The sequence below is a fragment of the Dreissena polymorpha genome, chromosome 13 (assembly GCF_020536995.1).
Source record: "Dreissena polymorpha isolate Duluth1 chromosome 13, UMN_Dpol_1.0, whole genome shotgun sequence".
Lineage (NCBI taxonomy): Eukaryota > Metazoa > Mollusca > Bivalvia > Myida > Dreissenidae > Dreissena > Dreissena polymorpha.
Window position 1 is genome coordinate 59,917,458 of NC_068367.1, and position 27,863 is coordinate 59,945,320.

General features: G+C 35.1%; 1 protein-coding gene across 6 annotated transcripts in view; it reads left to right on the forward strand.

Moving 5' to 3' along the window:
* Positions 1-27,863, forward strand: part of LOC127856000 (RNA-binding motif, single-stranded-interacting protein 2-like) — a 247,648-nt gene that overhangs the window by 83,608 nt on the left and 136,177 nt on the right. The window contains exon 1 of one of the 6 annotated variants that reach the window (XM_052391945.1): positions 6,913-7,337. The exons of 4 other annotated variants lie outside the window; for them this stretch is intronic. In XM_052391945.1, the coding sequence (XP_052247905.1) occupies positions 7,266-7,337 (72 nt within the window). In that variant the 5' untranslated portion in view covers positions 6,913-7,265. Of the gene's footprint in view, positions 1-6,912; positions 7,338-24,409; positions 24,533-27,863 lie in introns of those variants that run through there. One more of the 6 variants, XM_052391966.1, reaches the window with a different exon arrangement.

Below are 27,863 nucleotides of genomic sequence, written 5' to 3' on the forward strand. Positions count from 1 at the left end.
TGTGAGGCATCATTAATATTAAAGGGCATCATTTTCAGCACTAGTTATATTTTTGCTATCATGCAAACATTTTACAAATCCCCTGCCACTCTAAATGCATGCTTTATATAACATGGTAGAGATTTTATCAGACCTGACTTTCTTGGAAAGATCATATTTCATTTTCATGCATTGAAAATTGTGAATAACATGTGCTCATAATTTCATACCTGATCAGTTGAGTATGGGAGTGATTTAGTACATCTTGTAACATGGAGGCAAAATATGTTTCTTTTCTGTTAATTCTTTTTGTCCTCCACTGACCCCTGGAGTCCTGGAGTAAAATGTCTACCACTTAGACCACTCGGCCATTCTTCCGAATACATAGCCAGATGTATTTTATACTTTGTATAGCAATCCTCGTAGTTTCACAAAATATAACGACAACAACAGAACTCTCCAAATTATAAATCGTTTTAAGATGCATATAATGGCTATTTTAGAGCATGTTAAATGTTCGTTATTACTGTTTCCTCATAAAATGTCATAACTAAAACGAAAATTTGCGAATCTGAAACAATTTTTTTCAATTTTGTCAATTTACCCAAACGTGAAAAGGCCCCTTAATATCTCCAGTACTCTTGTTATTTCTTACTCCATTACCTGAAATATTTCAAAACTCTGATCAAAATTCAGTCTCTTTTTTGTAACAATTTCCAGGTTTTTTTTCCCACTTTTTGGGTAGATAGCCCATGGCTTTGGAATTGGGAATTTTATCGGCATTTTCATGAAATTGGGAAAATAAATTCATTAGCCCTTTTTTCCACACGAAAAGTCCACTGATTAGGGAAATACTAAATTTGATTTAACTCTTTATAATCATTAAAATTAAAAGAAAAAAATCATATAATAATTTGTTAGATGTAATTGAATTAAAATTGAGATAAAATACACATAAGACTTCTTTCTAAAAAAAAAAAAAAAAATTTTTTTTTTTTTTTGGAAATTGGGAATTTTTTGCCACATTTTGGGAAAAAAGAATACTTTTTGGGTTAGGGAACATATCCGAATTTCGGCTATAAAATCGGGCCAAAAAAACCCCTGATTTCCATAGGTTAAAATAACATTTCTGTTACAATTTTGTGTTTAATTTATGATTTTTTTCATTAAGTCAATCATAATTTAGATTGGAAAAAACTTTAAATAATAGTACAATGATAGCAAATGTATTGTACTCTGTCAATGCAATCGGTAGTGAAATTTAATGAGAAAAACATGAATAAAATAAACAATTAGCTGATTGCTTCTAACCTTTTTATTCTGATTTAAGATTCTAAGAGAATGTTTGCAACAGGACAACAATGGGTGTGATTGTGGGAAAATAATTCAGCAGATAATAGGGAAATGTTGAAATGCACTTGTTCCATATCTTCTGGTGTTGCGTTTAACCCTTTCAGTGCGGGAACCGAATTTTAAAGGCCTTTGCAAACAGTTTGGATCCAGATGAGACGCCACAGAACGTGGCGTCTCATCAGGATCCAAACTGTTTGCTATTCTGATAGTATTCTTTGAAAAAATATCGAAGAAAATGCTAATTTTAGAAATTCAGCAGACGACATTTTTGCAGACGACAAATTTCCCAGCATGCAAAGGGTTAACATATTTTTCTGGCATAACTGTGAACATGATAGTCCTAGGCTATCTTGTTAGTGCACTTTGCCTATGGAATGCATGCATGCGCATTTGATGTGAACAAAAACCAAATTTGACAAAGCATAGCTGTGCCTGATGTGAAGTTGAGACAGAGATAAGACATATTATAAACGCCCATTGTTTTCTGGGCAGTCTTTTCTATGAAAAGCCTGATATTTAAATTGGTTAATCACATCACTATAAACTATGGTTGTCAGAAAAAACAAGGGTAATGCGGTAATGGTTATGCTATGAATGCAAACTGATAAAGGGAAAATGTGTGTATAAACAATTTGGCAACTTCAAGGCAGCTGCTTTTTGACATTTGTGGGAACATTTTGGACTAAAAGCAGGTCACAAATCTTGTATGGGTCTCTATGTTAATACATTTTAGGTCAGAAGCATGGGTTCAAGTCAACTTTATGCCCATATAGTCTAGATTGAAAGTCCATATTGGTTTTTCAGGTAAAAAAATTGTGTCCAAATTGATAAAACAATTTAAAGCCAGTGTCCATTAATCAATTTTTCAAGTCAAAAAGCAGCGTCTACATTGATTGCAAATCTCAAGAGCCAGTGCACTAATTGTCCACATTGGTTTATCAGGTCTAAAAGCAGTGCTCAGCAGTGTCCAGTTTGATTGAAAATGTCAAGAGCCAGTGCACTATTGTCCACATTGGTTTATCAGGTCTAAAAGCAGTGCCAAGCAGTGCCCAGCAGTGCTCAGTTTGATTAAACATGTCAAAAGTCAGTGCACTAGAGTCCACATTGGTTCACAGGTCTAAAAACAGAGCCCAGCAGTGCTCAGTTTGATTAAACATGTCAAGAGTCAGTGCACTATTGTCCACATTGGTTTATCAGGTCTAAAAGCAGTGCCCAGCAGTGCTCAATTTGATTAAACATGTCAAGAGTCAGTGCACTAGTGTTCACATTGGTTTATCAGGTCTAAAAGCAGTGTCCAGTTTGATCGAAAATGTCATAAGTCAGTCAGTGCACTAGTGTCCACATTGGTTTATCAGGTCTAAAAGCAGTGTCCAGTATGATTGAAAATGTCAAAAGCCACTGCACTAGTGTCCATATTGATAAAACAGGTCAAAGCCAGTGTCAATAGTGATGAAATAGGTCAATGCCAGCTTCAAAATTGATTTATTCAGGTCAAAAGCCCATGTCCACTAATTGGTTATTCAGGTAAAAACCAGTGTCAAAATTGATTGGAATGACACTTTATGCTCTTGCATTAAGCCCAGTTTTCACAGAAAGAGGCTCCTATGAAAATTGCTACAAAAGATTAAAACCTCTGGAAGTCGATGCACTTGTTGAGTATGCCTTCGAAGGAATTTGCTTATAGTTTCTGCAAGGTCCGCCTGTTAGTCTGTCGGCACATTTTGATGTCTGCTCTCTAACTCTACCATATTTTATCTGCTCATTATTAAACTTTCTGAAAAATGTGTTCATCATAAAATTGAGGTTGTGTTCATTAACCCTTTCAGTGCTGGAACCGAATTTTGAAGGCCTTTGCAAACAGTTTGGATCCAGATTAGACGCCACTTAACATGGCGTCTCATCAGGATCCAAACTGTTTGCTATTCTGATAGTATTCTTTGAAAAAAAATCAAAGAAAATGCAAATTTTAGAAATTCAGCAGACTACATTTTAGCAGACGACAAATTTCCCAGCATGCAAAGGGTTAATTACCTTCCTACCTTAAATGTCAAGGTCACTCATGAGAGTTCAAAAGTTTAAATTGGGCAAAAATACAGCTTAGCTGGACTGTTGCCTTGCAGGTATATAACATTGTATTTTAGACTAAATTACCATTATAATCAACATGGGGTGTAGGCATCTTATGTGTAAAGGCCTTTGCAAACAGTTTGGATCAAGATCAGACGCTACAAAACGTTGCGTCTGATCAGGATCCTAACTGTTTGCTATTCTGATAGTGGTCTTTGAAAAAATTGAAGAAAATGATGATTTTAGAAATGCAGCAGACACCAATTTAGCAGACAACAAATATCCCAGCATGCAAAGGGTTTAAGATCAAGGTCACATTGAGAGGTCAAAAGTAAAACTTGGCCATAAAACAGCTTATCTGGTTTGTAATTCTTTCATTCTTTTTTTAAACAAATGAACAGAAATCGCCACCGTAATGAGACTGAGTGTCGTGTGTTTCAACCTTCTCATTACCTCAAAGGTCAAAGTCACACTTAGAGGTCAAAAGTCCAGTCTCTGACCCTAAACAGCTTATTTTTGACATAGGTGGATTTTGAAGAGAACATAGGAATGTGTGGTTATCTGTGCATCAAGCACACATGTCTTGTTGTAAAATTGATTTTGCCGATATTGTCTTTTGCTGATAAAATAATGAATTTTCGCATGAAACTGTTATTTTACTCTCCATTTTACTCTGACACTGCACACCTTGAAATAATTTCAGTAAAACTGAAATCTGTTAAATTTGCCACCTGGGGTGCATTTGAGTGTCAGGTTTGAATAGTTTGTACCTTGCGCTTTCAATATAAATAAAGTGTTCTGTCAAAATGCACTTTCATCTTGTCAAAATCTGTATCACAAATTGAGCAGGGTGCTAAGGCCAACTGCCATCTTCTGCAGGATTTCAATGTACCAGATATAGGAGGACACTTGAAGAAGCAATGCTGATGCCACAAATCAATGTGATTAAAAGCCATTGGTTTTAAGCAATTATTACTTTTATAACCAGGCATTTTGGAAGAGGGGGTTTCAACTTCAAGTGGTTACAGCTATTTCGCAGCTAGATACGGATTTGTAAACAAATCTGCACGCCTCAAGTCGGAATCATATTTTGTTATTAAATTTTTGCTATTTCCCCATTAGATTAGGTTTTATTTCACATTCATCTGTTAAAGGATTGTGTTTGTTTGTATAGAGCGCCATTTAAACACCTACATGAAATATAACTGATAGACATCTTCGCGATGGTTTGTCAAAACCTGGAAATTTCTTACATGTTATGGTATTTTTTCTTCTGTTGATAATAAATTTTTATTTCTTATTGTAGACTTACATTTGAAACATTCTTTAAGAAGAAAACGCAACAACTTAATATTGAGGGGAAAAAAACAGTTTTAAATATGTCTTAAAATAAGTACTTATTCTTCATCTGAATAGTTTAAGAGTAAAAATAAACAGACATTGTTAATCCTTTCAGTGCGGGAACCGAATTTTGAAGGCCTTTGCAAACAGTTTGGATCCAGATGAGACGCCACAGAGCATGGCGTCTCATCTGGATCCAAACTGTTTGCTAGTCTGATAGTATTTTTTGAAAAAAAATCGAAGAAATGCTAATTGTAGAAATTCAGCAGACGACATTTTAGCAGATGACAAATTTCCCAGCATGCAAAGGGTTAATTAAAAATCAGTAAATCAGTAGATTAAAACTTAAGGTTATATACAAATAAATAGAAAATACTGGGTTAATGGTTATTACTTAAACCACGGGCCTTGGCAAGTGTTGAATGTTTTTGAGCAGAACATATTAACTTATCATGGGAGGAAATTATTGAAACTTGATACTTACAAACTTATCTTTGTTCAACTCTTACCTAGAACTATATTTATGCGAACATTTTTTATTTGTTTTTCTGTTTTTATTTCGAAAGCAAGCAAAAGAAAATGGCTTAAAACAACAATAAAACATCATATGAAGTCGTGAAAACAAACAATGATGCCACTATTTTTGTTAAAAGTCAAAAAGGGCCCAGAGTTTACAAAAATGACTGTTTGATTTTTGTTATGCACTAGTCATGCTTAAAATAAAGTTGTGAAGTTAGAAGATGAGGAAATGTTACTTAATATTTGGTATGCAAAGAGCTTGTGTATATTGAAAGTCATGTCTCTGTTAATTCTATGAACATTGACTCAACTCTCAATAACAGAACAGTTTGTTTACGACTTAAAGGGGCCTTTTCACAGATTTTGGCATATTTTGAAGTTTGTCATTAAATGCTCTATATTGATAAATGTAAACATTGGATCTTAAAAGCTCCAGTAAAAAATCAAGGGCTTGAACCAGTGACCCCTGGAGTCCTGGAGTTAGTCTGAAGTTACAAAACACATTAGCCCTCTCGGCTATTCCGCCGGGTATACACAGGATAAGTATTTTATACCTTATATAAGCAATCTTCGTAGTTTCGTTAATTTAAACGACAACAACAGAACTCCAAATTATTCAATCGTTGTTTCGCGTTGCAACGCTTTATAATTTTTAGGTTTTCAAATCATCAAAAGATACATATAATGGCTATATTGGACTATGGTAAATGTTCAGTAATGCTGTTTCCTCACAAATATCATAACTAAAATGAAAATTTGCGAATCTGAAACAACTTTTTTCAATTTTGTCAATTTACCAAACCGTGAAAAGATCCCTTTTTTTTCCTTTTTTATTTTATTCTTGATTTTTTACTGGAGCTTTTTAGATCCAATGTTTACATTTATCAATATAAAGCATTTACTGACAAACTTCAAAACATGCCAAAATCTGTGAAAAGGCCCCTTCAAGGATACACATCTCATCTTCAAAATAACAATAAAGCAATAATAAATACACATGTGTCAAAACAACAATTTTGTGTATGCATTTTTACTTTAAAGATTTTTGTGAGAATGTAATATGTAAGAGAAGGCTCTTTTTTTTAACAAAGTTAAGTGGATATTCAAAATCCGTAATTGATTGAAAAAAAATTATGCAGTTAGATATCATATACAAAATTTCAAATCTGGCGTGGAAATATTCTCCATTAATTTTCGACTAAGTCGCATTATACAATGTGAGCTTTGCAAGGATGTGCATTTCTGACACCATCACAGCTGTTTCAATATTATAAATTGTAGTCCGAATGATTGAGTGATAATTGTTGGATGCAATAACAGAAAACTGGCCTGCTCTTGTTTAACTTTGATGTGATATAGGAGTGCAAACCAATGCAAACAATGCAAATAGCGGTATTCAATATGGGACAAATCAGATACCTAAATCGGAAAAATAGGAAAAACAACAGACTTGTAACAAATGCTTTTTAATGATCCCTCCACAATCTAATTTGATGCCAAAGTATTAAAATACCTACTTAGGCGGATCAAATATCCACCTACTTTATCACCGGTGTACGAAATTTATATCAAGTATAATATTCTGTCAAAAAATCTCGGTGAGCTAAACTCTGTGCTGGCTGCATACCTTGCGATAAAATAACACTGTGACAAGATACTGTGGTTAAGGAGGAAGGTTCATTTACGTCTCAGGTATACTGAGTTTAAGTGTCATATACAAAACAGTTCCATTTTGGTATCTTGCATCTTGACCATAGTTTAAGAAATTGTGTTGGGCAAAGACATCTGCTGTGAACTGTAACTGTATATTGTTGAACTTCATCCTGTTGTCTGCTTGAAGTTTGAAAGTCTTCTGCTGTTTCTTGAAAGAGTCTGCTGTTCAGCTTAAAGTCTTCTGCAGTTTCTTGAAGTCGTCTGCTGCTGTTGATTTTGAAAGTCTTCTGCTGTTTCTTGAAGTCGTCTTCTGTGTTTTTTGTTGTCTGCTGCTGTGAGACCTAGCATCCCAAATGTCGGTCACCATTGGAGACATCAACGAGTTCATGAAGAGGCAGACGTTCCTATTGGCCAATCTACCACAGGTTTGATTAACATTTTAATTGCATTTTAATTGACAAAATTGCAGTTTGTTGAAGTGACGTATTCTTGATAATAAAGATGCATGGAAAAATAAGTACATTTTACAATGTAATGTCATTTTGATTGGAAAAAAATGCCACTTTTCTTTAATGACATCGTTTGATAGTGAAGATGTTTAGTAAAAATATAAATATTTTGCACAAATAATGGCTCGTTTGTTTTTTTGACCTCTAATCTTTTAAATATCATTATTAAACATTAAGGAGAACATTTTTCATATGAATCGCTGTATTTTAATCAAAGTTATTAATGATTTAGGGATTTAATATTACGTCATAATAATGAAACAGTCTTTGTTTTTTTTCACAATCCAAGATCATCCCTGCAAAGCAATGTTTGGTTTAAGTGATTGAGTGAATGCTGATTGAGTATAAATTATTCTGCTGTTGTTTTATATAATAACTACTATAGTGATGAAATATTGTGCTCTTATTTAGTTTATGGATGCCTGAAGATTAAATATTATTTTTGGATACTTTGTTTACCTACCTTAAAATATACATCAGAAAGTAGGAAGTAAAAAATGTTTTACACATTTAATAGTTACCCTTTTTTGCTGTCAATGGCAACACATTCAAATAAAAAAAAGAGAGAAAATAGACTGACTTTTCACAGCCCTCCTCACCGCCCCCCCCCCCCCCCCCCCCAATAAAAACAAAAAACAAAACAAAAACACAACAAACAACAACAAAAAACACAACAAACAAACGAAACAAAACAACAACAAACAAAAAACAACAACAACTCACAAGGCTTTGTAAATTGTTAGCATTTGTTCAAAACTATCTTGAATTGATCCCTTTTCTTCTGATTAGTGGCAACAAAATCATGTTCAACATTGCTCTATATTTATATAAGGTTCCCTATGTATTACAAGTTCACACTGGCTCAGTATATGAGCCTCACTCTTAACCCTTTGCATGCTGGAAAATTTGTCGTCTGCTAAAATGTTGTCTGCTGAATTTCTAAAATTGGCATTTTCTTTGATTTTTTTCAAAAAATACTATCAGAATAGCTAACAGTTTGGATCCAGATGAGACGCCATGTTCTGTGGTGTCTCATCTGGATCCAAACTGTTTGCAAAGGCCTTTAAAATTCGGTTCCAGCGCTGAAAGGGTTAAAAAAAGGGGCCTGTATGCATGTGTGTAAAGTGTCCTCACAGATTAGCCTGTGTAGTTCATACAGGCTATTCACGAAAGATAACTTTCTAGATCGACTTGATAATGGTATAGAAGTGACTTCCTTTAGATGAAAAATTCCATAAAAGAGGAAAGTGTTTTCGTTCCTGATTGGCCTGTGCAGACTGCACAGGCTTATCTGGGACGTCACTTGATGTGCATGCATTAAGTCACATTTTGCCAGAGTGCAGCTCATATCATAAACTGTCCCATATGGTGCAGGTTCAATGCCCCAGCATCTTGGATTGCGCAATCTGTGCCCATATAATGATTACTATTCCTTTGTTAACAAAAATATATATAATCAATTAAAGTTTATGTTTACAATGCTAGGGTAGCTATTATCAATGCATCCCGTATGTAACAATCATACTGAATAACATTCTAGAAATGTGACCTATTTATCATTCCTGACCCCTCACTCACTCCCGGACCTGTGTAAAATCTTTATCTCAATTTGAAGTCTGAACAAAAATTGTTGTTTACAGGGTCCTGTGCGTTAATCATTAAGAGTTTCAAGTCAACCATTTAATTAAAAAAATAAAAATGAATAAATAGACGACAATAACAGTATTTTGGTTTTATTAGAAAGTAAAAAGTATGACACTTTAATGAATGTATGCCTTTTCACTTTTACAGATGTGATGATGTACAGCTGTTGAATGTTGATTAATTGAGTCCTGTTCTGAGAAAACTGGGCATAATGCATGTGCGTAAAGTGTCGTCCCAGATTAGCCTGTGCAGTTTGCACAGGCTAATCAGGGACGACACTTTCCGCCTAAATTGGATTTTTGCTAAGAAGAGACTTCATTTAAACGAAAATTGTCATAAAAGTGGAAAGTGTCATCCCTAATTAGCCTGTGCGGGTTGCATAGGCTTATCTGGGATGACACTTTACACACATGCATTATGCCCAGTTTTCTCAGAACACGACTCAATTTATTGCAATATATTTGTTTAGATTTCATTTTTTAAGTTTTTGCCTATGAAGCAAGTTTACAAAGCTTCGGTTTAAACAACATTAAACTTAATGTGTGCTGCATAACAAAACAAGATGTGTTTGTGAAACACTATGTCCCCCCATATATTTGACCTTTGACCTTGAAGAATGACCTTGACCTTTCACCACTCAAAATGTGCAGCTTCATGAGATACACATGCATACCAAATATCAAGTTGCTATCTTCAATATTGCAAAAGTTATGACCAATGTTAAAGTTTGACGCAAGCAAACCAACAAACAAACCAAACAGACAGGACAAAAACAATACGTCCCCCAGTATAGACTGGGAGACAAAAAAACAGACTCTTTATTTTGCATTATATGTTTTATGATGCAAAATTTAAGAGGAGCTGTGTTTCTATTGAGATATATGCATGATAAAGCACTTTTTTTAATATGAATCGGATAGAGCACTTTCTTAATAGACCCTTAAAGAAATGTTCATGGATTGCATGCACATCCTGTAAAATCACATTATAAGCTTATCACAGGGCAGTAAAAGTTTATATATATATTTATATAACACTAAAATTTCATTTCATTTTTATTAGTATTTTAATAACTTTTCAAGTTATGACTTCTCCTTTTAAATTATTAAACACTCAAGTTGTTTGAGATTTTGTCCTTACCATGAGGTTCGCAAATCCGCAGAGATTGTTTTTGATGCACAAGAGTTTAGAGAATAGTTAAAATGTTGTTGATATTTGAATAGTTTTTTCCAAGAATCTTACTGGTTTTACTGTTGTATGATGTCTTGGAGAAATGATTCATTTTCAGAAAAACTGGCTTTTAATATGAATTTCTTGTGCTGTTTACTTACCTACCTTGTATGCAGGTACAAATTAACTCTTCCAGTGCTGGAACCGAATTTTGAAGGCCTTTGCAAACAGTTTGGATCCAGATGAGACGCCACAGAATGTGGCATCTCATCAGTATCCAAACGGTTTGCTATTCTGATAGTATTCTTTGAAGAAAACGCTAATTTTAGAAATTCAGCAGACAACATTTTAGCAGACAACAAATTTCCCAGCATGCACAGGGTTAATGCACTAACAGTGGTATTTTGTGTTGTGTTGGCCCTGAGAATTGCGTCCATTACTCTGGATCATCCTTCTGTCTGTCAGTTAAGTACTTCTGTTTTGCGCAAGATTTCAGAAACTGACGACCTGAATTAGATGAACTTTTTAAGGCAGCATCTTCAGAGTGTTTATATGAGCATATTGACAGGTCGCTGCAAGGATTTTTCAGGGAGTTAATGTCCTTGGAACACAAATATCTTTTTTAAAGGAATTTTGTATCTGCTTTTAATAAAACTTTGTATGAAGTTTCCCTATATAGTGGACAGCTTGCACATATTGCTATCAGCGCCCTCAGACTACTTTGGGGGAAGGGGTCCGCAGCCCTTAGGAGGGGGAATTTTTCGGGGCGTTTCCCTTTTTGGGCGATTTTTTTACTTACTCTCTCATTATTACATTTGTACATGTTTGCACTATATTCATTGCATTTTTCATAATTTAGTATGTTTGAAAAGATTAAATTGAAATAGAATTGAGATATAATAATCATGAGACACATCTTTCTATTAAAAAATGGAGAATTTTCCCCCCCAAAAGGGGAAAAAAGTACTTTTCAGGTGGGGGACTGCCATGCCGCCAAAATTCGGCGGCAGATTTGATAGATTGAGGGCCCTGGCTATTCATGACTGTCATTTATGTTACAGGCATCTTATTATTTGAGCTGTAATCTTTGAAAACCAGGCTTTAAATGCATTTGAGTAAAGGATCGTCTCAGATTAGCTTTTTCAGTCCGCCGCGCAGGCTAATAGTGATGTTTTAGGAAGTTTTCTAAACAATAATCTAGTGCAGGCAGAAAGTGTTGTCCCTGATTATTTAAAGGAAGTTTTCTAAACAATAATCCAGTGCATGCAGAAAGTGTTGTCCCTGATTAGCCAGTGCAAACTGCTAAGCCTAATGTGGGATGACACTAACCACACATGAATTAGGCCCCATTTTTCCAGTGCAGGCTTATTTTTTATTGTTTCCATGTTCACAATCAGAGTAATCAACTAACTAAAAGAGTAATCAGCTAACAAAAAAAAACATCATCAGGGAGCCCCCAACAGTACCAGCAGATTGGTTTAAAATACTGAAAAATACAACATCATTTTGTTAAATGAATGTTACATTGCTGAATAATGGTATAATTCAGAATGTTTCTAGAAATGTTAGTATATGTTCATGAGTGGTAACTCTGGCTTTGGTTTAAATGCATTGTTATCTCCCTTACTCAATCTCTGAACTCTGAAGCCATAGCTTTTTACCTTTTTTCCTTCTCTCCCTTTTCCTCCTTATAAGGGCACCAGCCCCCAAATAGACAGACCCAGATGCAAAATTTCCCCAAATGTTAAGCTTTTTTTTGGTAAACTTCTTCCTCTTTCACAATTTTGTCTATGTTATTTTTCTATAATTATCCCCAAAATTAAAGACAATTCCCTTTCCCCACATCAAGAAAGCAAGCCCAGGTTAATGTGACTCTTGCGCATTTCTGCACACTTTGCTATTAATTAAAATTCTCTCTGTTTTGAAGGTAAATGGCTTTAGTGCCTGATTTATAACACAATGTTGTATTTGGATATGACACTATTAAATTGCCATTGGTGGTTATGTAGCTGTTTTTAAGTACAATTTGCCATGCTCATTTCACTCATATTACTTGATACTGTATTTTGGTATGCATTATGCGGTTATGTGTTCTAGATTGTAAAATTCTTGTATTTATTTCATCGTTGACCTATGATCCTTAAATGGCGGGCATAATTTGATATCAGCGCAGAGTGTCATAAGATTTGGTATGTGGCATCCATCAACAATGTTTATTTATTATAAATGACACTGAACTGCGAAATATTATCCGTCTATGGTATGCGACAGGCTCAACAGTGCTCGACAAGCTCCGTGAATGGGCCTTAGCACCCATAGCTGCAATGAAACACTGCTAACATGGGCATTGGTGCAACCAACCAAAACATTTTTAAAAAGTCGTCTGTCTTATCATCCTAATGTATACCAGTTTCACCTATTTATATCACCTGCTGGTACTCAAAAGGTTGTATAACATTAAATGATTAAAAGAAATAATATAAAAAAGTTACGTGGGGACTGTTTTTAGCAAAAAGTTTTTAGTGGTTCGAAAAAGTTTTTTTGAAGGATTCAAGAATTTATTGAAATTTGATTTTTTTCGGCAGGGTGGGGAGTTTATGTTGGGATTAAAATGGGATTGCAAATAGATACCTTGGATGTTATGTTTGGGCGTGAAGCGAGGCGTGTAATCAGACCATCAAATATTTCTATTGAAGATGTTAAATAAGACTAGATAGTGAATTGTTGAAGAATGTCTTCTTTTTTTTGTGCCTCAATTTCTTCAAGGTGTGACATTTATCATTGCATAGTCTCATGTTTATGTGAAATTTGGTAATAAATATAATATTTTCGTGTCTCAGTACAATGAAAGTGGAAACTATTTGACAGAAAATGTATTTTTCTAATATTGATTTGATTGACGTGCTGTAGTAATTTCCCCAAGTTATGCTTGCTATTTGGTTTTATTGTGTTTATGAAATTTACAACATGTTTATTTGTTTGCATTTATCCAAGAAACCTTTGATGAGATTGTTGAAAATTTGATGATAAAAAATATAGGTCAATATATTTAAAATTCCATAGCAACCATAAACATAATATATGGCTGTATATTTTGCAAATATGTTATGTTTAAATTATTCAGAACTTGATTTAAGATTTGTGGAATATTTATTAGATATTTTTATATAAGGTATTACTTTATTGGTATTTTTATCACTGTTAGACTCGAGCATGACTATTCATAGACATGATACTAAGCTATTAAATTCGTTTTAATGCCCATTACAAATAGTTAACATTTGGAAACACTATGCAATTAAATTGACAGTGTTTTTTTCATTTTTACTAATGATTCATACATTGATAATGTTCACTAAAACAGAAAAATCATATTATGTTTACCTTAATTGATGACCCCTTAAAAAGTAGTGGGTAAACTATAAACCAATTTTAGGAAACCTCTCAAAATGGTGTTGCGATGTTTTTAATTGGAAAGTATTATGTTATTGTTTGTGACGGCAGTCTGGCGTATTAATCAATAAAACATGCTTGAAATTTAAGTATTGAATTTTAAAGCATTGTTAAAAAACACTTAAAAGTGTACTTAAATATACAGAGTTAAAAGTTTATTATTGCAGAGTTAGACATTATGATCCATTAATTATAAACTTCACTGAAGAATATATGAGTTGTTTTAGCTGTGAAACTCAGTTAATTATAATAAATGAACAGGTATCATGCACTCAGGTATATAACATACACAGTAGATTTGCTCGTAAACAGGCCAATATTGTATTAAGTTCAGTATTTAAGAACAAATACTTGATTATCATGTTGTATTCAAAGTAAGGTTGTCTGATAATAAATTTTAAATGAAATAATACATTGTTAAAATTGATTGAGGTACATTACCCTAGTGGCTATCTGGGATGGCATGCTCAATGATGCTGAATATTTTTTTAAAGTGTTTGCCTGGGTTACAATTTAGTATTGGATTGTAGGTTACAATCTAGTATTGTATTGTAGGCTTATTTGAGCCTTGCTCTGGGAAAACAGGGTTAAATGCAGGTTCTTAAGGTGTCGTCCCAGATCACCTTGTGCAGTCCACACAGGCTAATCAGTGACAACACTTTCTGCTTTTATGGTATTTTTCATTTAAAGGAAGTCCCAAATCCAGATTTGGCAGAAAGTGTCGTCCCTGATTAGCCTATACAGACTGCACAGGCTAATCTGGGACTGCATTTAACTTACATGCATTTTATTATTAAGCCCTGTTTTCCCAGAGCACGGTTAATTTATTTGTTGAATTTGATTTGTCTCCCTTTACACCTAACAGTGAACATAATAAAGAGTTGAAGTAAGAACACGACTTTTTATGCCCCCAACGGGCGGCATATAGTTTTCGCATTGTCGGTCTGTCTGTTTGTCTGTCTGTCTGTCTGTCTGTCTGTCTGTCTGTCCGGCACACTTTTCGTGTCTGCTCTCTATTTCAAGTAGTTCTCATCCAATATTCACCAAACTTGGTCAGAAGTTGTACTAGATAATGTCTAGGCCAAGTTCAAACATGGGTCATGCCGGGCCAAAAACTAGGTCACGGGGTCACTTAGTGCGTTTCAAACATTCATCATGGTATCCGCTCTCTTATTTAAGTAGTTTTCATCCAATCTTCCCCAAACTTGGTCAGAAGTTGTATCTAGGTAATGTCTACGCCAGTTCGAACATGGGCCATGCCGGGCCAAAAACTAGGTCACGGGGTCACTTAGTGTGTTTTAAACATTCAGCATGGTGTCCGCTCTCTAATTCAAGTAGTTTTCATCCGATCTTCACCAAACTTGGTCATATGTTTTATCTAGATGATCTCTAGGCCAAGTTCGACATGGGCCATGCCAGGCCAAAAACTAGTAAGTATAAGAAAATGTGTTTTTTTCTACAGTTGACAAAAAGATACGTGCATTCCTGTTATTTGCATGCAAAGAATTGGCAGAAAAAAACATCTACAAACTGCAGCAGATAACATTATGTAACAAACAACAAAATTTAAATATTGAACATCTGTTATGCAGCAATTAATAGTTTAATAAAATAAAGGCGATATATATCTCAAAAGCATTTACACAGTTATGCTTTTATGTAGTGACAAAGTTACAGTTGGGGGCATCCGTGTTGTGGGGACACATTTCTTGTTGTTTTAATATTTTGTTAAATGGTTTTTGGTTGTATAAAATAAAGATTGTCTCTGATGATTCATTACTTGTTTGATTCATCAATATAAATCATATTATGTTAATAGCTTGGCTTTGTTAATGATTGCGTAGTAAGTAGTTAGGCAATAAAAGCTTTCTTTTAATCATCAATCTCAATAAGTGATCATTTCTTCAAAACATCATGATTGGTGTTGTCTATTGTACAAATTATGTATTAATCACACACATTTATACACATGTATGTGGACATTTTATTCATATATAGATACTACTTTCTTGCATCACTTTCATTCAGCTATTAATTATAATTTATTCGAGTGGAATTCATTTTATTAGGGTAACTGTAGAAGGTGCGGAATATACATGTATTCATGGAGTCTTTGGTTTTGTTTATTTTTCTTATGCAAAGCATATCTATTGGTATTAATTAGATTATAATAAAATTGCATATACCAATAATGAAAATTGAGAATTATGTTTTTCAATAAATACTTACAACGGGGAGGGGGGAGGGGGGTTGAAGGAGGATGACAACTTTTTTTTGTCATTGATTAATAGAACAATAAATGATAGTTACCATAATTGTGTGATTTTGTAATTTCCAAGAATACTTAAATACAAATTAAATGACCAAGAAGCAATATGATGACATCATGATCATCAACAACAACGACAATTATAATAATAATAATTGCAAAATCTCATGGTAATAGCCTGCATGTAGAAAACTAAAGAAAAAATGTTTTGTAAGTGATATTTATGTGAGGTCTAACGTTTTCAGTGCTGGAACCGAGTTTTGAAGGCCTTTGCAAACAGCTTGGATCCAGATGAGACGCCACAGAACGTGGCGTCTCATCAGGATCCAAACTGTTTGCTATTCTGATAGTATTCTTTGAAAAAAATCTAAGAAAATGCTCATTTTAGAAATTCAGCAGACGACATTTTAGCTGACAACAAATTTCCCAGCATGCAAAGGGCTAAAGTGATAGAGGACAGAAATAATTTCATGTTGAATTGCAGATTTGCAAAAATTGGTCCCGGCAAATGTCACAAATTACTATTATCTGGGGACTCACATTTCAATCTGCCCATGAACAGTCCTGTGTATGAAGTTTCCGATGTCACGCCAGGCGGGTTTCCCCCAAAGGCCCACGGCTTGAATATTAATTATTTGCAAACTGTTGCAACAAGGGTCAATATTTTGAGAAAAATAAACTTACTGGAAATCGTTAAATGTAATCCTGATCCGGCGACATATGTTTCAATTATTGTTGTTAATGCTTTTGACGCCAAATGGACTTGATATTGGAAAGGGTTTTACATGAAATAAGTATCATACCTTGCTTGCTAAACAGTTGGTTATGATAATTTTCAAATGTAAGATTTCTTAATCAATTAGAGAACTCTAAAAAAAAATTGCGTTTATATTTGGGACAATTAAGTGTAATAAATCTCAGTAAAAATTTTGTCATTAATGATGAAAGTAACAAAATGGATATACATGTATGATGATCAAGTTAATTAAACTCAAATGTCAATACTATAGATCTCAGCAAAAACTGCTTTTGTCAATTATGAAAGTAACCAAACAGACATGCAATTATCAAGTTTGTGCAACTCAAATGAAACTGTTCACATACAGGCATTTAAATACATTATGGTCATACTCTGGTATGATGTTAACCCTTTGCATGCTGGGTAATTTGTCTTCTGCTAAAATGTCGTCTGCTGAATTTCTAAAATAAGCATTTTCTTCATTTTTTTTCAAAGAATACTATCAGAATAGCAAACAGTTTGGATCCAGATGAGACGCCACGTTCTGTGGGGTCTCATCTGGATCCAAACTGTTTGCAAAGGCCTTTAAAATTCGGCTCCAGCGCTTTAAGGGTTAAGAAAAGGTGCTTGAAGAAAACTAAACCCTCTCAAGTGGACAAAGTCTGCCCTTATAAGACCCAGATTTTATTTGGCAGGTATCACAAAGATGGCCATATGCTTCATTTGGGTATAAAGTTCAGGATACAGTATTTGAGACACATTTCGGTTGTGGCAGAAAGAATCGAGTGTCGCATTGAAACTAGTGATGGATAATTCAGTATTGCACCAAATACCTTGAGTTTGTTGTTATTTTGACACCTGTTGGGTACATTAAACCATTTTTTACAGATACTGAGGCAGAATCATATTTCATCTGGGTCTTTTCTCTGCAGATTAATTGCATTCCTATAAAGTGGCCTTAAATGTTTATGATTGCAATATCAGGACAAGCAAAGATACTGGAAAAATGTTTGTTTTCAAAATGATATGATAAATATGCACAAAATGTATGCCCCACTAATGCAGTGATCGTCATATTCATCTGTTTAGCTTTCCATGAGTCTTTTATGATGCTTCTGTGACTGGCAAAGTAGATATTACAATTAGTCTTGCCGTTTACCACTTAGATCCACATATTTACGTGTTTTTAGTCCCTTAGAGAATCAATTTAAATCAAAGACTTTTCTCACCTATACTAGATTCAAGTTTTAAAATCTTCATTTCCAACCCTAAGATACTGATGAGCAGCAAACAGCATGAAAACCTGAACAGACTAGACTGCAATTTGGATCTTCTGGTTTTATGCTGTTTGCATATAACCATATAATAGCCATTTTCCATTTGCTTCTGTTCGGTAAAGGGTTAACACAAAATTGCTAAAAATCATTGATATGTTTTCAGTTCTAGTTTAAAGATGTTCTGTATTCACTGGTACCACTCAACCTCGCTTTAAACTTGACCTTGCCTATTTGGACATTGTGGGCTATTTCTTGCTTAACTAGATAGCACTGTTTTGTCTTGCAGCATCACTGATTTGTACAGTACTTGGATGATTAAATATCAGAACAATTTTTGTAAAATTTTATAGCATATTGTTCATCGTTGTTCAGTATTTCATTAAATGTGTATGAAACAATGTAAAGTTAATATTTTGAATACATCTTATCATAATAAGTTTATGTTATTTTATGGGCAAATAAAATAATAGAATGTTTTCAAGGAACAAAACATTATTTTTTTGGCCTAATCAGCTCTTTATAGCCTCCCAGGTATTTCAATGAAGAAGTGCCTTCTAAATGGCTATTCAAGCGGTCAGCACAGGTCAGTGTTACAGATGGAGGCTGGCCAACTAGGGTCAGTGGTTCAGTCATTTTTCAGCCTTAATTGTTTAAACCTTTACTGCTAAACCTTTAAATCTTTTATTTTGAAGGTTTTAGTCACCTAGACAATCAATACAATTTATTACTTTTTTACTAGATTCAAGTTTAAAACCTTCATTTCCAATCCTAAGATACTGATGAGCAGCAGACAGCATAAAACCTGAAGAGACTGCGAGTTACTGAGTTACTCGCAGGTTGTAATAATTTTATGCTGGTTGTATGTAGCCATTTTCACTTAGCTTGCGAGCTGGACAGGGTTAAACCCTTGATGATGTCCCAGCATGCACCATACCATTGACATGTGCTGACCTGTCCCACTTGTAACTTCTGGGTCCGGTTTAATGAAAAATACAAAACCCGACTGTAGTCGGTTGACTGTGAAGTCTACCGACGCTCGTCAGCCGCAAACTAACCACTCGTCGTGTTCAAGGAGCAAGTTGTCATCAATGATGCCGTTGCCATCACCATTCAAGCGAAAATACATGTGAAAAATGGAAGACAAAGACAGCAACGATTCGAGTCAGTGCCATTCGTGGTCCAAAAGGAGATAGATATGCTTATAGAGATTGATAACGAGAACAAGAACCTGCTGGAGGGAACGCAAGAGCCATTGGTGACCGAGGCAAACAAGCCGAAAAAGTGGCAGGATATTTTGGCAGTCATAAACGCGTGTGGGGTGGGGTTGAGGACAGCAGACACATGTAAAAACAAGAATATCAGTGAAACTGATGGATGCTCCCCGATGATGCGCTTTGTCAATCTATGTGTTAATAACCACCTAAAAAAAATCTATTATAAGCTTCAGTGACCTTGACCCCAGTGACCTCAAACCTCATCAAAAGTTAGAGGTCCATGCAAGGTACGTACATGCCAAATATGAAAGAGATCGGTAAAGAAATGAAGGTGCTATGAGAAGATTTAAAAAAGTGTGACGGAAAAATCTATTATTAGCCTCGGTGACCTTGACCTTGAACCCAGTGACCTCAAACCTCATCAAAAGGTAGAGGTCCATGCAAGGTACCTACATGCCAAATATGAAAGAGATCGGTAAAGAAATGAAGGTGCTATGAGAAACTGTCAAAAAAAGTGTGACAGAAGGAACTACAAACTGGCAACTATATGCTCCACCGAAAATATTTCGGGGAGCATAAAAAGCTACGGGACATCAAGAGGAATGCACTAGACTGACCACTCGTGGCGTTCAATGTACAAGCAGGAGACTCCCAGATAGTCTGAGACGGTGCCAAGACCGCATTGACACCTGCAGGAGACTCCCAGACAGTCTGCGACGGTGCAAGACACCCTCCCAGACTGGCGGTGCACCATCAGGAGACACCCAGACAGTATGCAACGGTACCAAGACCGTCTGGGTACCTGCACTAGACTTCCATACAATCTGTGACGGTGCTAGGCAGTCTCTCAGACAGAAGGGGTTCCTGCAGGATCCTCCCAGGTCTGGTATATTGTCTGGCACCGTGTGCGAGTCTCCTGCCGGCGCCCAGTCTGGCACCATCTTGGAGTCTCCTGCAAGTACCAATACGGTCTTGGCATCGTCACCGACTGTCTGAGAGTCTCTTGCAGGGGCCCCCGAGGTCTAGGAGACTGTCTGGCACAGTCTGGGATTCTTATGCAGGTTCCCAGACGGTCTTGGCACCATCGTAGACTATCTGGGAGTGTCCTGCAGGTGCACCGCCGCTCTTGGAGACTGACACCATCGCACACTGTCTGGGAGTCTCCTGCAGGTGCCTCGCCGGTCTTTAAGACTCTCTGACACTGTCGCAGACTCTCTGGATGTCTTCTGCAGGTACCCAGATAATCTGGGAGACGTTCTGAAACCGCCGCAGACTGTCTGGGATTGTCCTACAGGTACCCAGACGATCTTGGTACCATTGCAGATTGTCTGGGAGTCTCCTGGCAGGGGTGTTGGGTGCCGACAAAGCGTCCAGCGACAAGCAGTCGTGGTGTGAGGGGTGGATTGCTGTCGCTCGACAGTATGTCGAACAACGCGCGGTGGACTGACGATCGTCGCTCTCTATTAAACCCTGTTATCGTCACACGACGATTATTCGCTGGTACAACCATAGTCGCCCGACCATGGTCGCTCTCATTTAATCGGACCCAGCCTTGTTGTGTTGGTGTAATAATTGTGATTATAATAATAATCAATTAATTTTCTGAGTGAATCTTTTGTCAAGTGATATATATTTATTTATATATATACCTGCTGACATATATATTGCTGACATGAAGTCTTCATATTGGTTGAGAGTTATGCATGAACAATGAGTTAATATGCAAAGTTCTGATTTGGTATACAGTTCTTTTTGGTCCACTTGTTGACAAGCCTAAAATGCATTTTAGTATTGTAATAGTTAAGTGGAACATCTTGCAAAAATTACCCTCGCTCTTGGAAATTGGGTTTTAATGCATTTGTGTAAAGTGTTGTCCCAGATTAACCTGTGCAGTCTGCACAGGCTGATCAGGGAAGACACTTTCCGCCTTCACTGGAGTTTTTCAAAAAAGATATTTCTTTCAAATTACCATAAGAACACAAAGTGTAGTCCTTTGTTAGCTTATGCAGATTGCAGAGGCTAATCTGGGACAATAATTAACCCTTTTAGCGCTGGAACCGAATTTTAAAGGCCTTTGCAAACAGTTTGGATCCAGATCAGATGCCACAAAAAGTGGCGTCTGATCAGGATCCAAACTGTTTTCTTATCTGATATAGGTCTTTGAAAAAAAGTGAAGAAAATGATAATTTTAGAAATTCAGCAGACAACAATTTAGCAGACGACAAATATCCCAGCATGCAAAGGGTTAACGCACATGTACTAAACCCCCTTTTCCCAGAGCATTGCTAACATATTTTAGGGGCTGCCCATCCATGTCAATATAGTTTTCATATTGTTAGGGAAGATTTTCATATGACAACATTTTAATATTACTTTTAAAAATATGTGTTGATTTTGAAAGCAGATAAGGTCTCAGGGAACCAACTGAAAATGGCTGTATGCAAATGAGGTTGGTCAGGTTTTATGCTGTTTGCTGCTCATCAGTATCTTAATGTTAAAATCGAAACCTGTAAAACTTTAATCTAATATTTAAGATCTCTAATGTAATTTGATTTTCTAAGGGACTACACACGTGTCAAAATGCATATCTTAACAGTAAATGGTTAAGTTAAAATTGCGAAGAGATGAAAACTGTGAAGAGAATTTTGTTTTCCAATCACTTAACATACCGTTTCTTGCATAAATTACTGCGTAATCTCAAAATCCATTCAGGTCCAATCATATCTATCGTGGTCGCTCGTATCAATTATTTTGACATCATTTGATAAAAAGAACCTATGCAAAACACCTACGCTGACTATTTTAAGTCCTTTTCTCAATATTAGACACTCTAGGTTTTCGATTGATTAATGTTTTATAATCTTGACTGTTCAATGGTTTTAATGTTGACTCGGTGAAAATGTTTAATATAGCACAATTAGGTGTCTGTTTTAAGGGTGGACCTTATACATGATAACTAGATTAGATCCACTTGGGGACTTTTACCCTGCGGTAAAAACAAATCATATAAGGGTGGGTGGAAGGTCGTGGGTGGATCAACAGAGTAGGAAACAATAATTTTCATGCTGTTTGGGTTTATATTAACCCATTTATGCCCAGTGGACTCTCCCATCCTTGTAAATTGGATCAATTTATTTCCAAAATTAGGGATGTCTAGTTTATTTATTTCTATATTTTGAATATTACTTACTACAATTCCTTTAAGCAAACAGCGTAGACCCAGATGAGACGCCGCATCATGCGGCGTATCATCTGGGTATACGCTGTTTGCAATGTCCTTTTTTCAGGACGCTAGGCATGAATGGGTTAAAAGATAGTTCACTTTTAGACTGATTACTCTTTCAGAATTCATATTGATATGCACTCGGGGAAAAATGGGGCTAAATGCATGTGGGTAAAGTGTTGTCCCAGATTAGAATGTGCAGTCCACTCAGGATTATCAGAAACAACACTTTACACATTGACTTTTGTTTTGAAGGGACTAATCTCTTAATGAAAAATTTCATAAAAGCGAAAAATGTGTCATCCCTGACATTTTGCATCTTGAGGCTTTTAAATCTAATATTTCAGGATTCCTTCCCATCCCTATTACGAAGTTTTTAATGCTTTATAATTATCTCTCTAATGGTTGTTAATCAGTGGTCAGTAATTTAGGTTTAATTAGGGGGGCTTAAGTTTTAGTGGCGTTATCATGGTGAGGGCTACAACCCACTAAATAATCATGGGCTATTCTGCAGGATGACATCTTCTTGTTATCATTTTCACCATGCATCCCTATCGCTGTCTTATTCAAGTTACAGTATTGTTAAGATAAAAGAGGATCTTTAAAGGTGGTAGTCCAACATTGGTTTTCATGAATTATTCAATTTTCATACAAGACTGCACCAAAAGTACAACTTTTTAGAAAGCTATTACATGGTGACTAAATGGTATAGAACATTAAGACATTGAAAATAAAAACAAATATAATGAGATCCCTTTGTACAAAACCTTTGCCTTCTTTATATTAAAATAAACGTTTAATGATGATCATTCGCAAACTGTTGGAAAGAGCAGAATCGGCATAAAAGGTAAAATGTATATACTCAAGGTTCATTACTCTTGATGATAGTAACAGAGTTATTTGCTTAATCATGTTATTGTGTATATTCTTGTTGTTGTTGTTTTTATTGCTTTTGTGCGTGTCATATTAGAATGGAACACTAAGGGTTTTCTTTTGTCAGGGCATGTTTCACTGTTTGTTGTTTGTAAAACATTTAACTATGCAACTTTTACAAACAAAGAAATTATCGAAATGTGTAAGAGTGCAATTGCACTAAGAATACTCCAAACAATATAACATACCTTACAAATGTCTTATCTTCCTTAGGAATGAGTACTCTGCCTTTAACAATGGTGATCACTCTTCAGGGAATTTTCAATTATAATAAGTTAGTATATGGTGAAACAATTTGTAAAGTTATCAGATGTTTTCTTGAGGAGTTATAAGTTCCTTTACCGACAGTTTTCTTTTGAATATTTAGCTCTTTTATATTTCTGTAAATTTGTTCTATGTGCGTGTTTATTTGTAACCGTTATAGCAAATTCTTGTAGCTTTGCAGAAAGGAATATAAAATTCTGGTATTTTAATTCTTATGTCAGTTATATGTTATTTAGATCTAAGAATGAGTTATTTAATACTCTGAAGTGAATTAATCCTGACAATGAAATTATTTATGTCTGCCAATGCCATGTTTATTGGGCCGCTGCCTGAAGATATGATATCATATTTAGACAGTTTCTGCGAAAAGTTACACCCATATAAAACATTAATATTCTATGAATTTAGTACTACATTCAGTATTTCACATTTGTTTTGTGTGGGCCATCAAGTATTTATTAAACCATTATTTCGATGCTAACTTTATCACAGCCAGTCATTTAATTTTTGAGTGTAGTATCATTTATATGGATATGATATTTCTGTGCAAGTTACATCTACATATAGCAGTAATATTCTATGTATGATAAGTATTACATATAGTATTTTACATTTGTTTTGTGTAAGACATTAAATCATTATTTTGAAGCAGTATTGATCAATACCAGTCATTGAAATATCAAGTAGAGTATCCATACTTTTTTTACAAAAGTGCATCATTGTTGATGCTGTTAACAAGTCAAACATTGAATAACAAGCAAGAATTAATTAAAGCAGCTGAGTTACGCATTGTTGCAAAATTGCTTTTCAGCAGCGTTTTGTGATTATATGAACAAGGAGTCACCACTATTTGTTGCATTCAAGTAGTTAGCCATCACCATACACCTCCAAGCTGGATTACTACGTTTTCTATCCATCATTGGAGGTAAGGGCAAAATAATTTCCTGCTCAGTCAAGCAGATTTTAGATACTGATACATTGTTTACTGTTTAAATAGTATCGTTTTGACAAGGAATTCAAAGTATTTGTAATTATCTTGCAGCTTCAGCATTTAATGATTTAATGTATGCCAAAATGTCTTAAATCATGTTTTGTATATTAAACGGAGTTTACTTTCATTTCTAGCTTGACTAGTAACTATAAATCGAACGGTTTTTGCTATACTACTCGCCGCCCATTTGTTCCTCGAGTTTTGAGTTTTGCGCGCTCTGATTAAGGAATCTGTGCAACAACTCAATATCACTGTTTCTACTCCAGGGCTTGTATTCACCAAACAAACCTCAGACGTAAGTCTTAGAATAAAGAATATTCTTTCAATTGAAATATTTAATAATTGCTTTCATTTTGCGTCAAACTTGGTGGAAACCACCTCTATCTACATCATTCTTCAAGTAGAACATTTTGTTAATGACGTAATCACTGTGACATTGGAAGCCGGTGTATTATAGATTCAAGCGCTAAAAATAATTTTCCTGGTTTTAAGTCTATTCTGTATTCGTAAGTCTTTGAATAGGTTAACCCATTTATGCCTAGAGTGGACTCTTCCATCCTTCTAAATTGGATCAATTCATTTCAAAAATCAGGTATGTCTAGAATATTTATTTCTATATTTAGAATATTTCTTACAAAAATTCCTTCAAGCAAACAGCGCAGACCCTGATGAGACGCCACATCATGCATCATGCGGCGTCTCATCTGGGTCTACGCTGTTTGCAAAGACCTTTTTTCTAGACGGTAGGCAAAAATGGGTTAATGAATACAGGCCCATCTATTCAAGGACACTTCACACATGTCTTCCCAAGGTAATTGTGTGAGGTCAATGACCAAGTTACATAGCTCTGAACTTTAATTTAACCGAATTATTCCCCTTATGGTACTTTGAAATGTCAGGTTAAAGTTTGTGTGTACCAACTTAATATCACAATAGTATTGAAATAAAATGTTACATACCCTAAAGTGTAAAAGTCCATGACTAACCAAGACATGTAACTTAATTGTTTCCTGGAGTCTGTTAGCTTAGAAATATGCTTAGCATTATAATATATGTTCTTTAGTTCCAGGGTGAATGTTTTGGCTCAAAATGAAATTCTGGTTAATGTAATATAATTATATTGAACATTTTAAAAACGGTTTAAAAATTGATAGCATATACAAATTTTTAAAGGGTTTTAAAAAAAGTGCATTTTTCTGAAAAGAAAAAAAAGAAAACTGTTTTAGCAATGGATAAATATGGCCAGCAAAACTCAATTCTAGACAAAACAAGAAAGAAAAAAGTGGACATGAATAATTATAGATGGTGGAATAGGCTGAAGTTCCCTAAACTAGCTGTTCCCATGATGTTATTAAATGCCTAAAATGATTAGGAGGAAGAAAAGAAATGAAGAGTTCTATACTCAGGGGAGATAAATCATACATACTGTCATATTCAATATATTGCACTCTACCTTACAAGTTTCCAGACCACCACCCTATAGTAAGCCTCCCAAAAATGATTCAGAACAATCTGCAATGGTATATTTCAATGCTACTAAAGAAACCAGGCTTGAGTTCTTGTGGTAAAATGTGATAAATATTATTTGAGTTTTGAGAAGTCTTGGCTATAACGAAGATAGTTAAGTTAATATTTTGACTTAATAAATTGTTATTTTTTTGTCAAATTTTAGATGAGTTTGAACACTATGCTCGACTTGGACAGTTATCACAAATGTTTTTAAAGCTTTGAGTCATTCTGAACTGTAAGTTTGCATAAAGATATGTGAGTATACATATAAAATTATACAAGATTTGAGATTGTTCTTGAGCTAACAGGATACTCTCAATGAATAGCTGAGTGGAAACTCAAGACTCCTCTTTTGAATTGAGCAAAAAAAAATGAGATTGGTTAACACACTAGATCCTGATTTCAGAAAAAAATCTGTGAATTTTTCATCCAAAATTGCATAATGTTATAGAAGCCATCAATAACACATATTTTTATATTTTTATCAAAACCTCTGAATACTGATTGTTACTCCTGATGCTTTATACTTTTCTTTAACCCTTTGCATGCTGGGTAATTTGTCTTCTGCTAAAATGTCGTCTGCTGAATTTCTAAAATAAGCATTTTCTTCATTTTTTTCAAAGAATACTATCAGAATAGCAAACAGTTTGGATCCAGATGAGACGCCACGTTCTGTGGCGTCTCATCTGGATCCAAACTGTTTGCAAAGGCCTTTAAAATTCGGCTCCAGCGCTTTAAGGGTTAATGTCTAAATTTTGGCTCATGTTTTATTCAAGGAACAGATGAATTTATTTGTGTGCATTCATGTATATTTTGTTCATTTTCTGTCTAAATTTTGGCTCAAGTTTTATTCAAGGAGCAAATGAATTTTTGTGTGTGCATTCCTGGATATTTCGTTCATTTTCTGTCAGTTTGGAAGGATTAATTTTTTTTAAAGAGTTGAAGTGTCCCTGTTTTCAGTCTCATACATTTGTTGTTTGAATCAAACATGTACTGGTCGTTTTGGACTTGCTTATCAATAACAACTGCTTGATTTATTGAAGTCCTATGTGAATGTATTGATATTATTGTCTTCTTTCCATCCATATTAAGGAAGAACATAACAGTTCTTAATTATCCCCTGCCACCAGGCGGAGGGATATTGTTTTGGCGTTGTCCATCCGTCTTTCCGTCTGTCCGTCCGTCCGGCACTTTTGTGTCCGGAGCCATATCTTGGAAGTGCTTTGGCTGATTTCATTGAAACTTGGTATGAGTATATATATGGATAAGAGAATGATGCACGCCTAATGGCATTGTACACCTTCGGATAATAACAGAGTTATGGCCCTTTGTACTTTGAAAAAGTGTTGTTGTTTTTTGTCCGCAGCCATATCTTGGAAGTGCTTCGGCGGATTTCATTGAAACTTGGTATGAGTATATATATGGATAAGAGTATGATGCACGCCAAATGGCATTGTATACCATCGGATAATAACAGAGTTATGACCCTTTGTACTTTGAAAAAATGCTTTTTGTGTGTGTCCAGAGCCATATCTTGGAAGTGCTTTGACGGATTTCATTGAAACTTTGTATGAGTATATATATATGGATAAGAGGATGATGCACGTTGGTGTTGTCCATCCGTCCAGAAAACTTTGTGTCAAGAAGTATAATGGCGGGGGATATCAATTCAACGAATTCGCTTGTTAAATATGATTTTGACTGCTTCAGCTTTGCTTATGATTTCTCACTTAATCATAAAATTGTTATAACAATA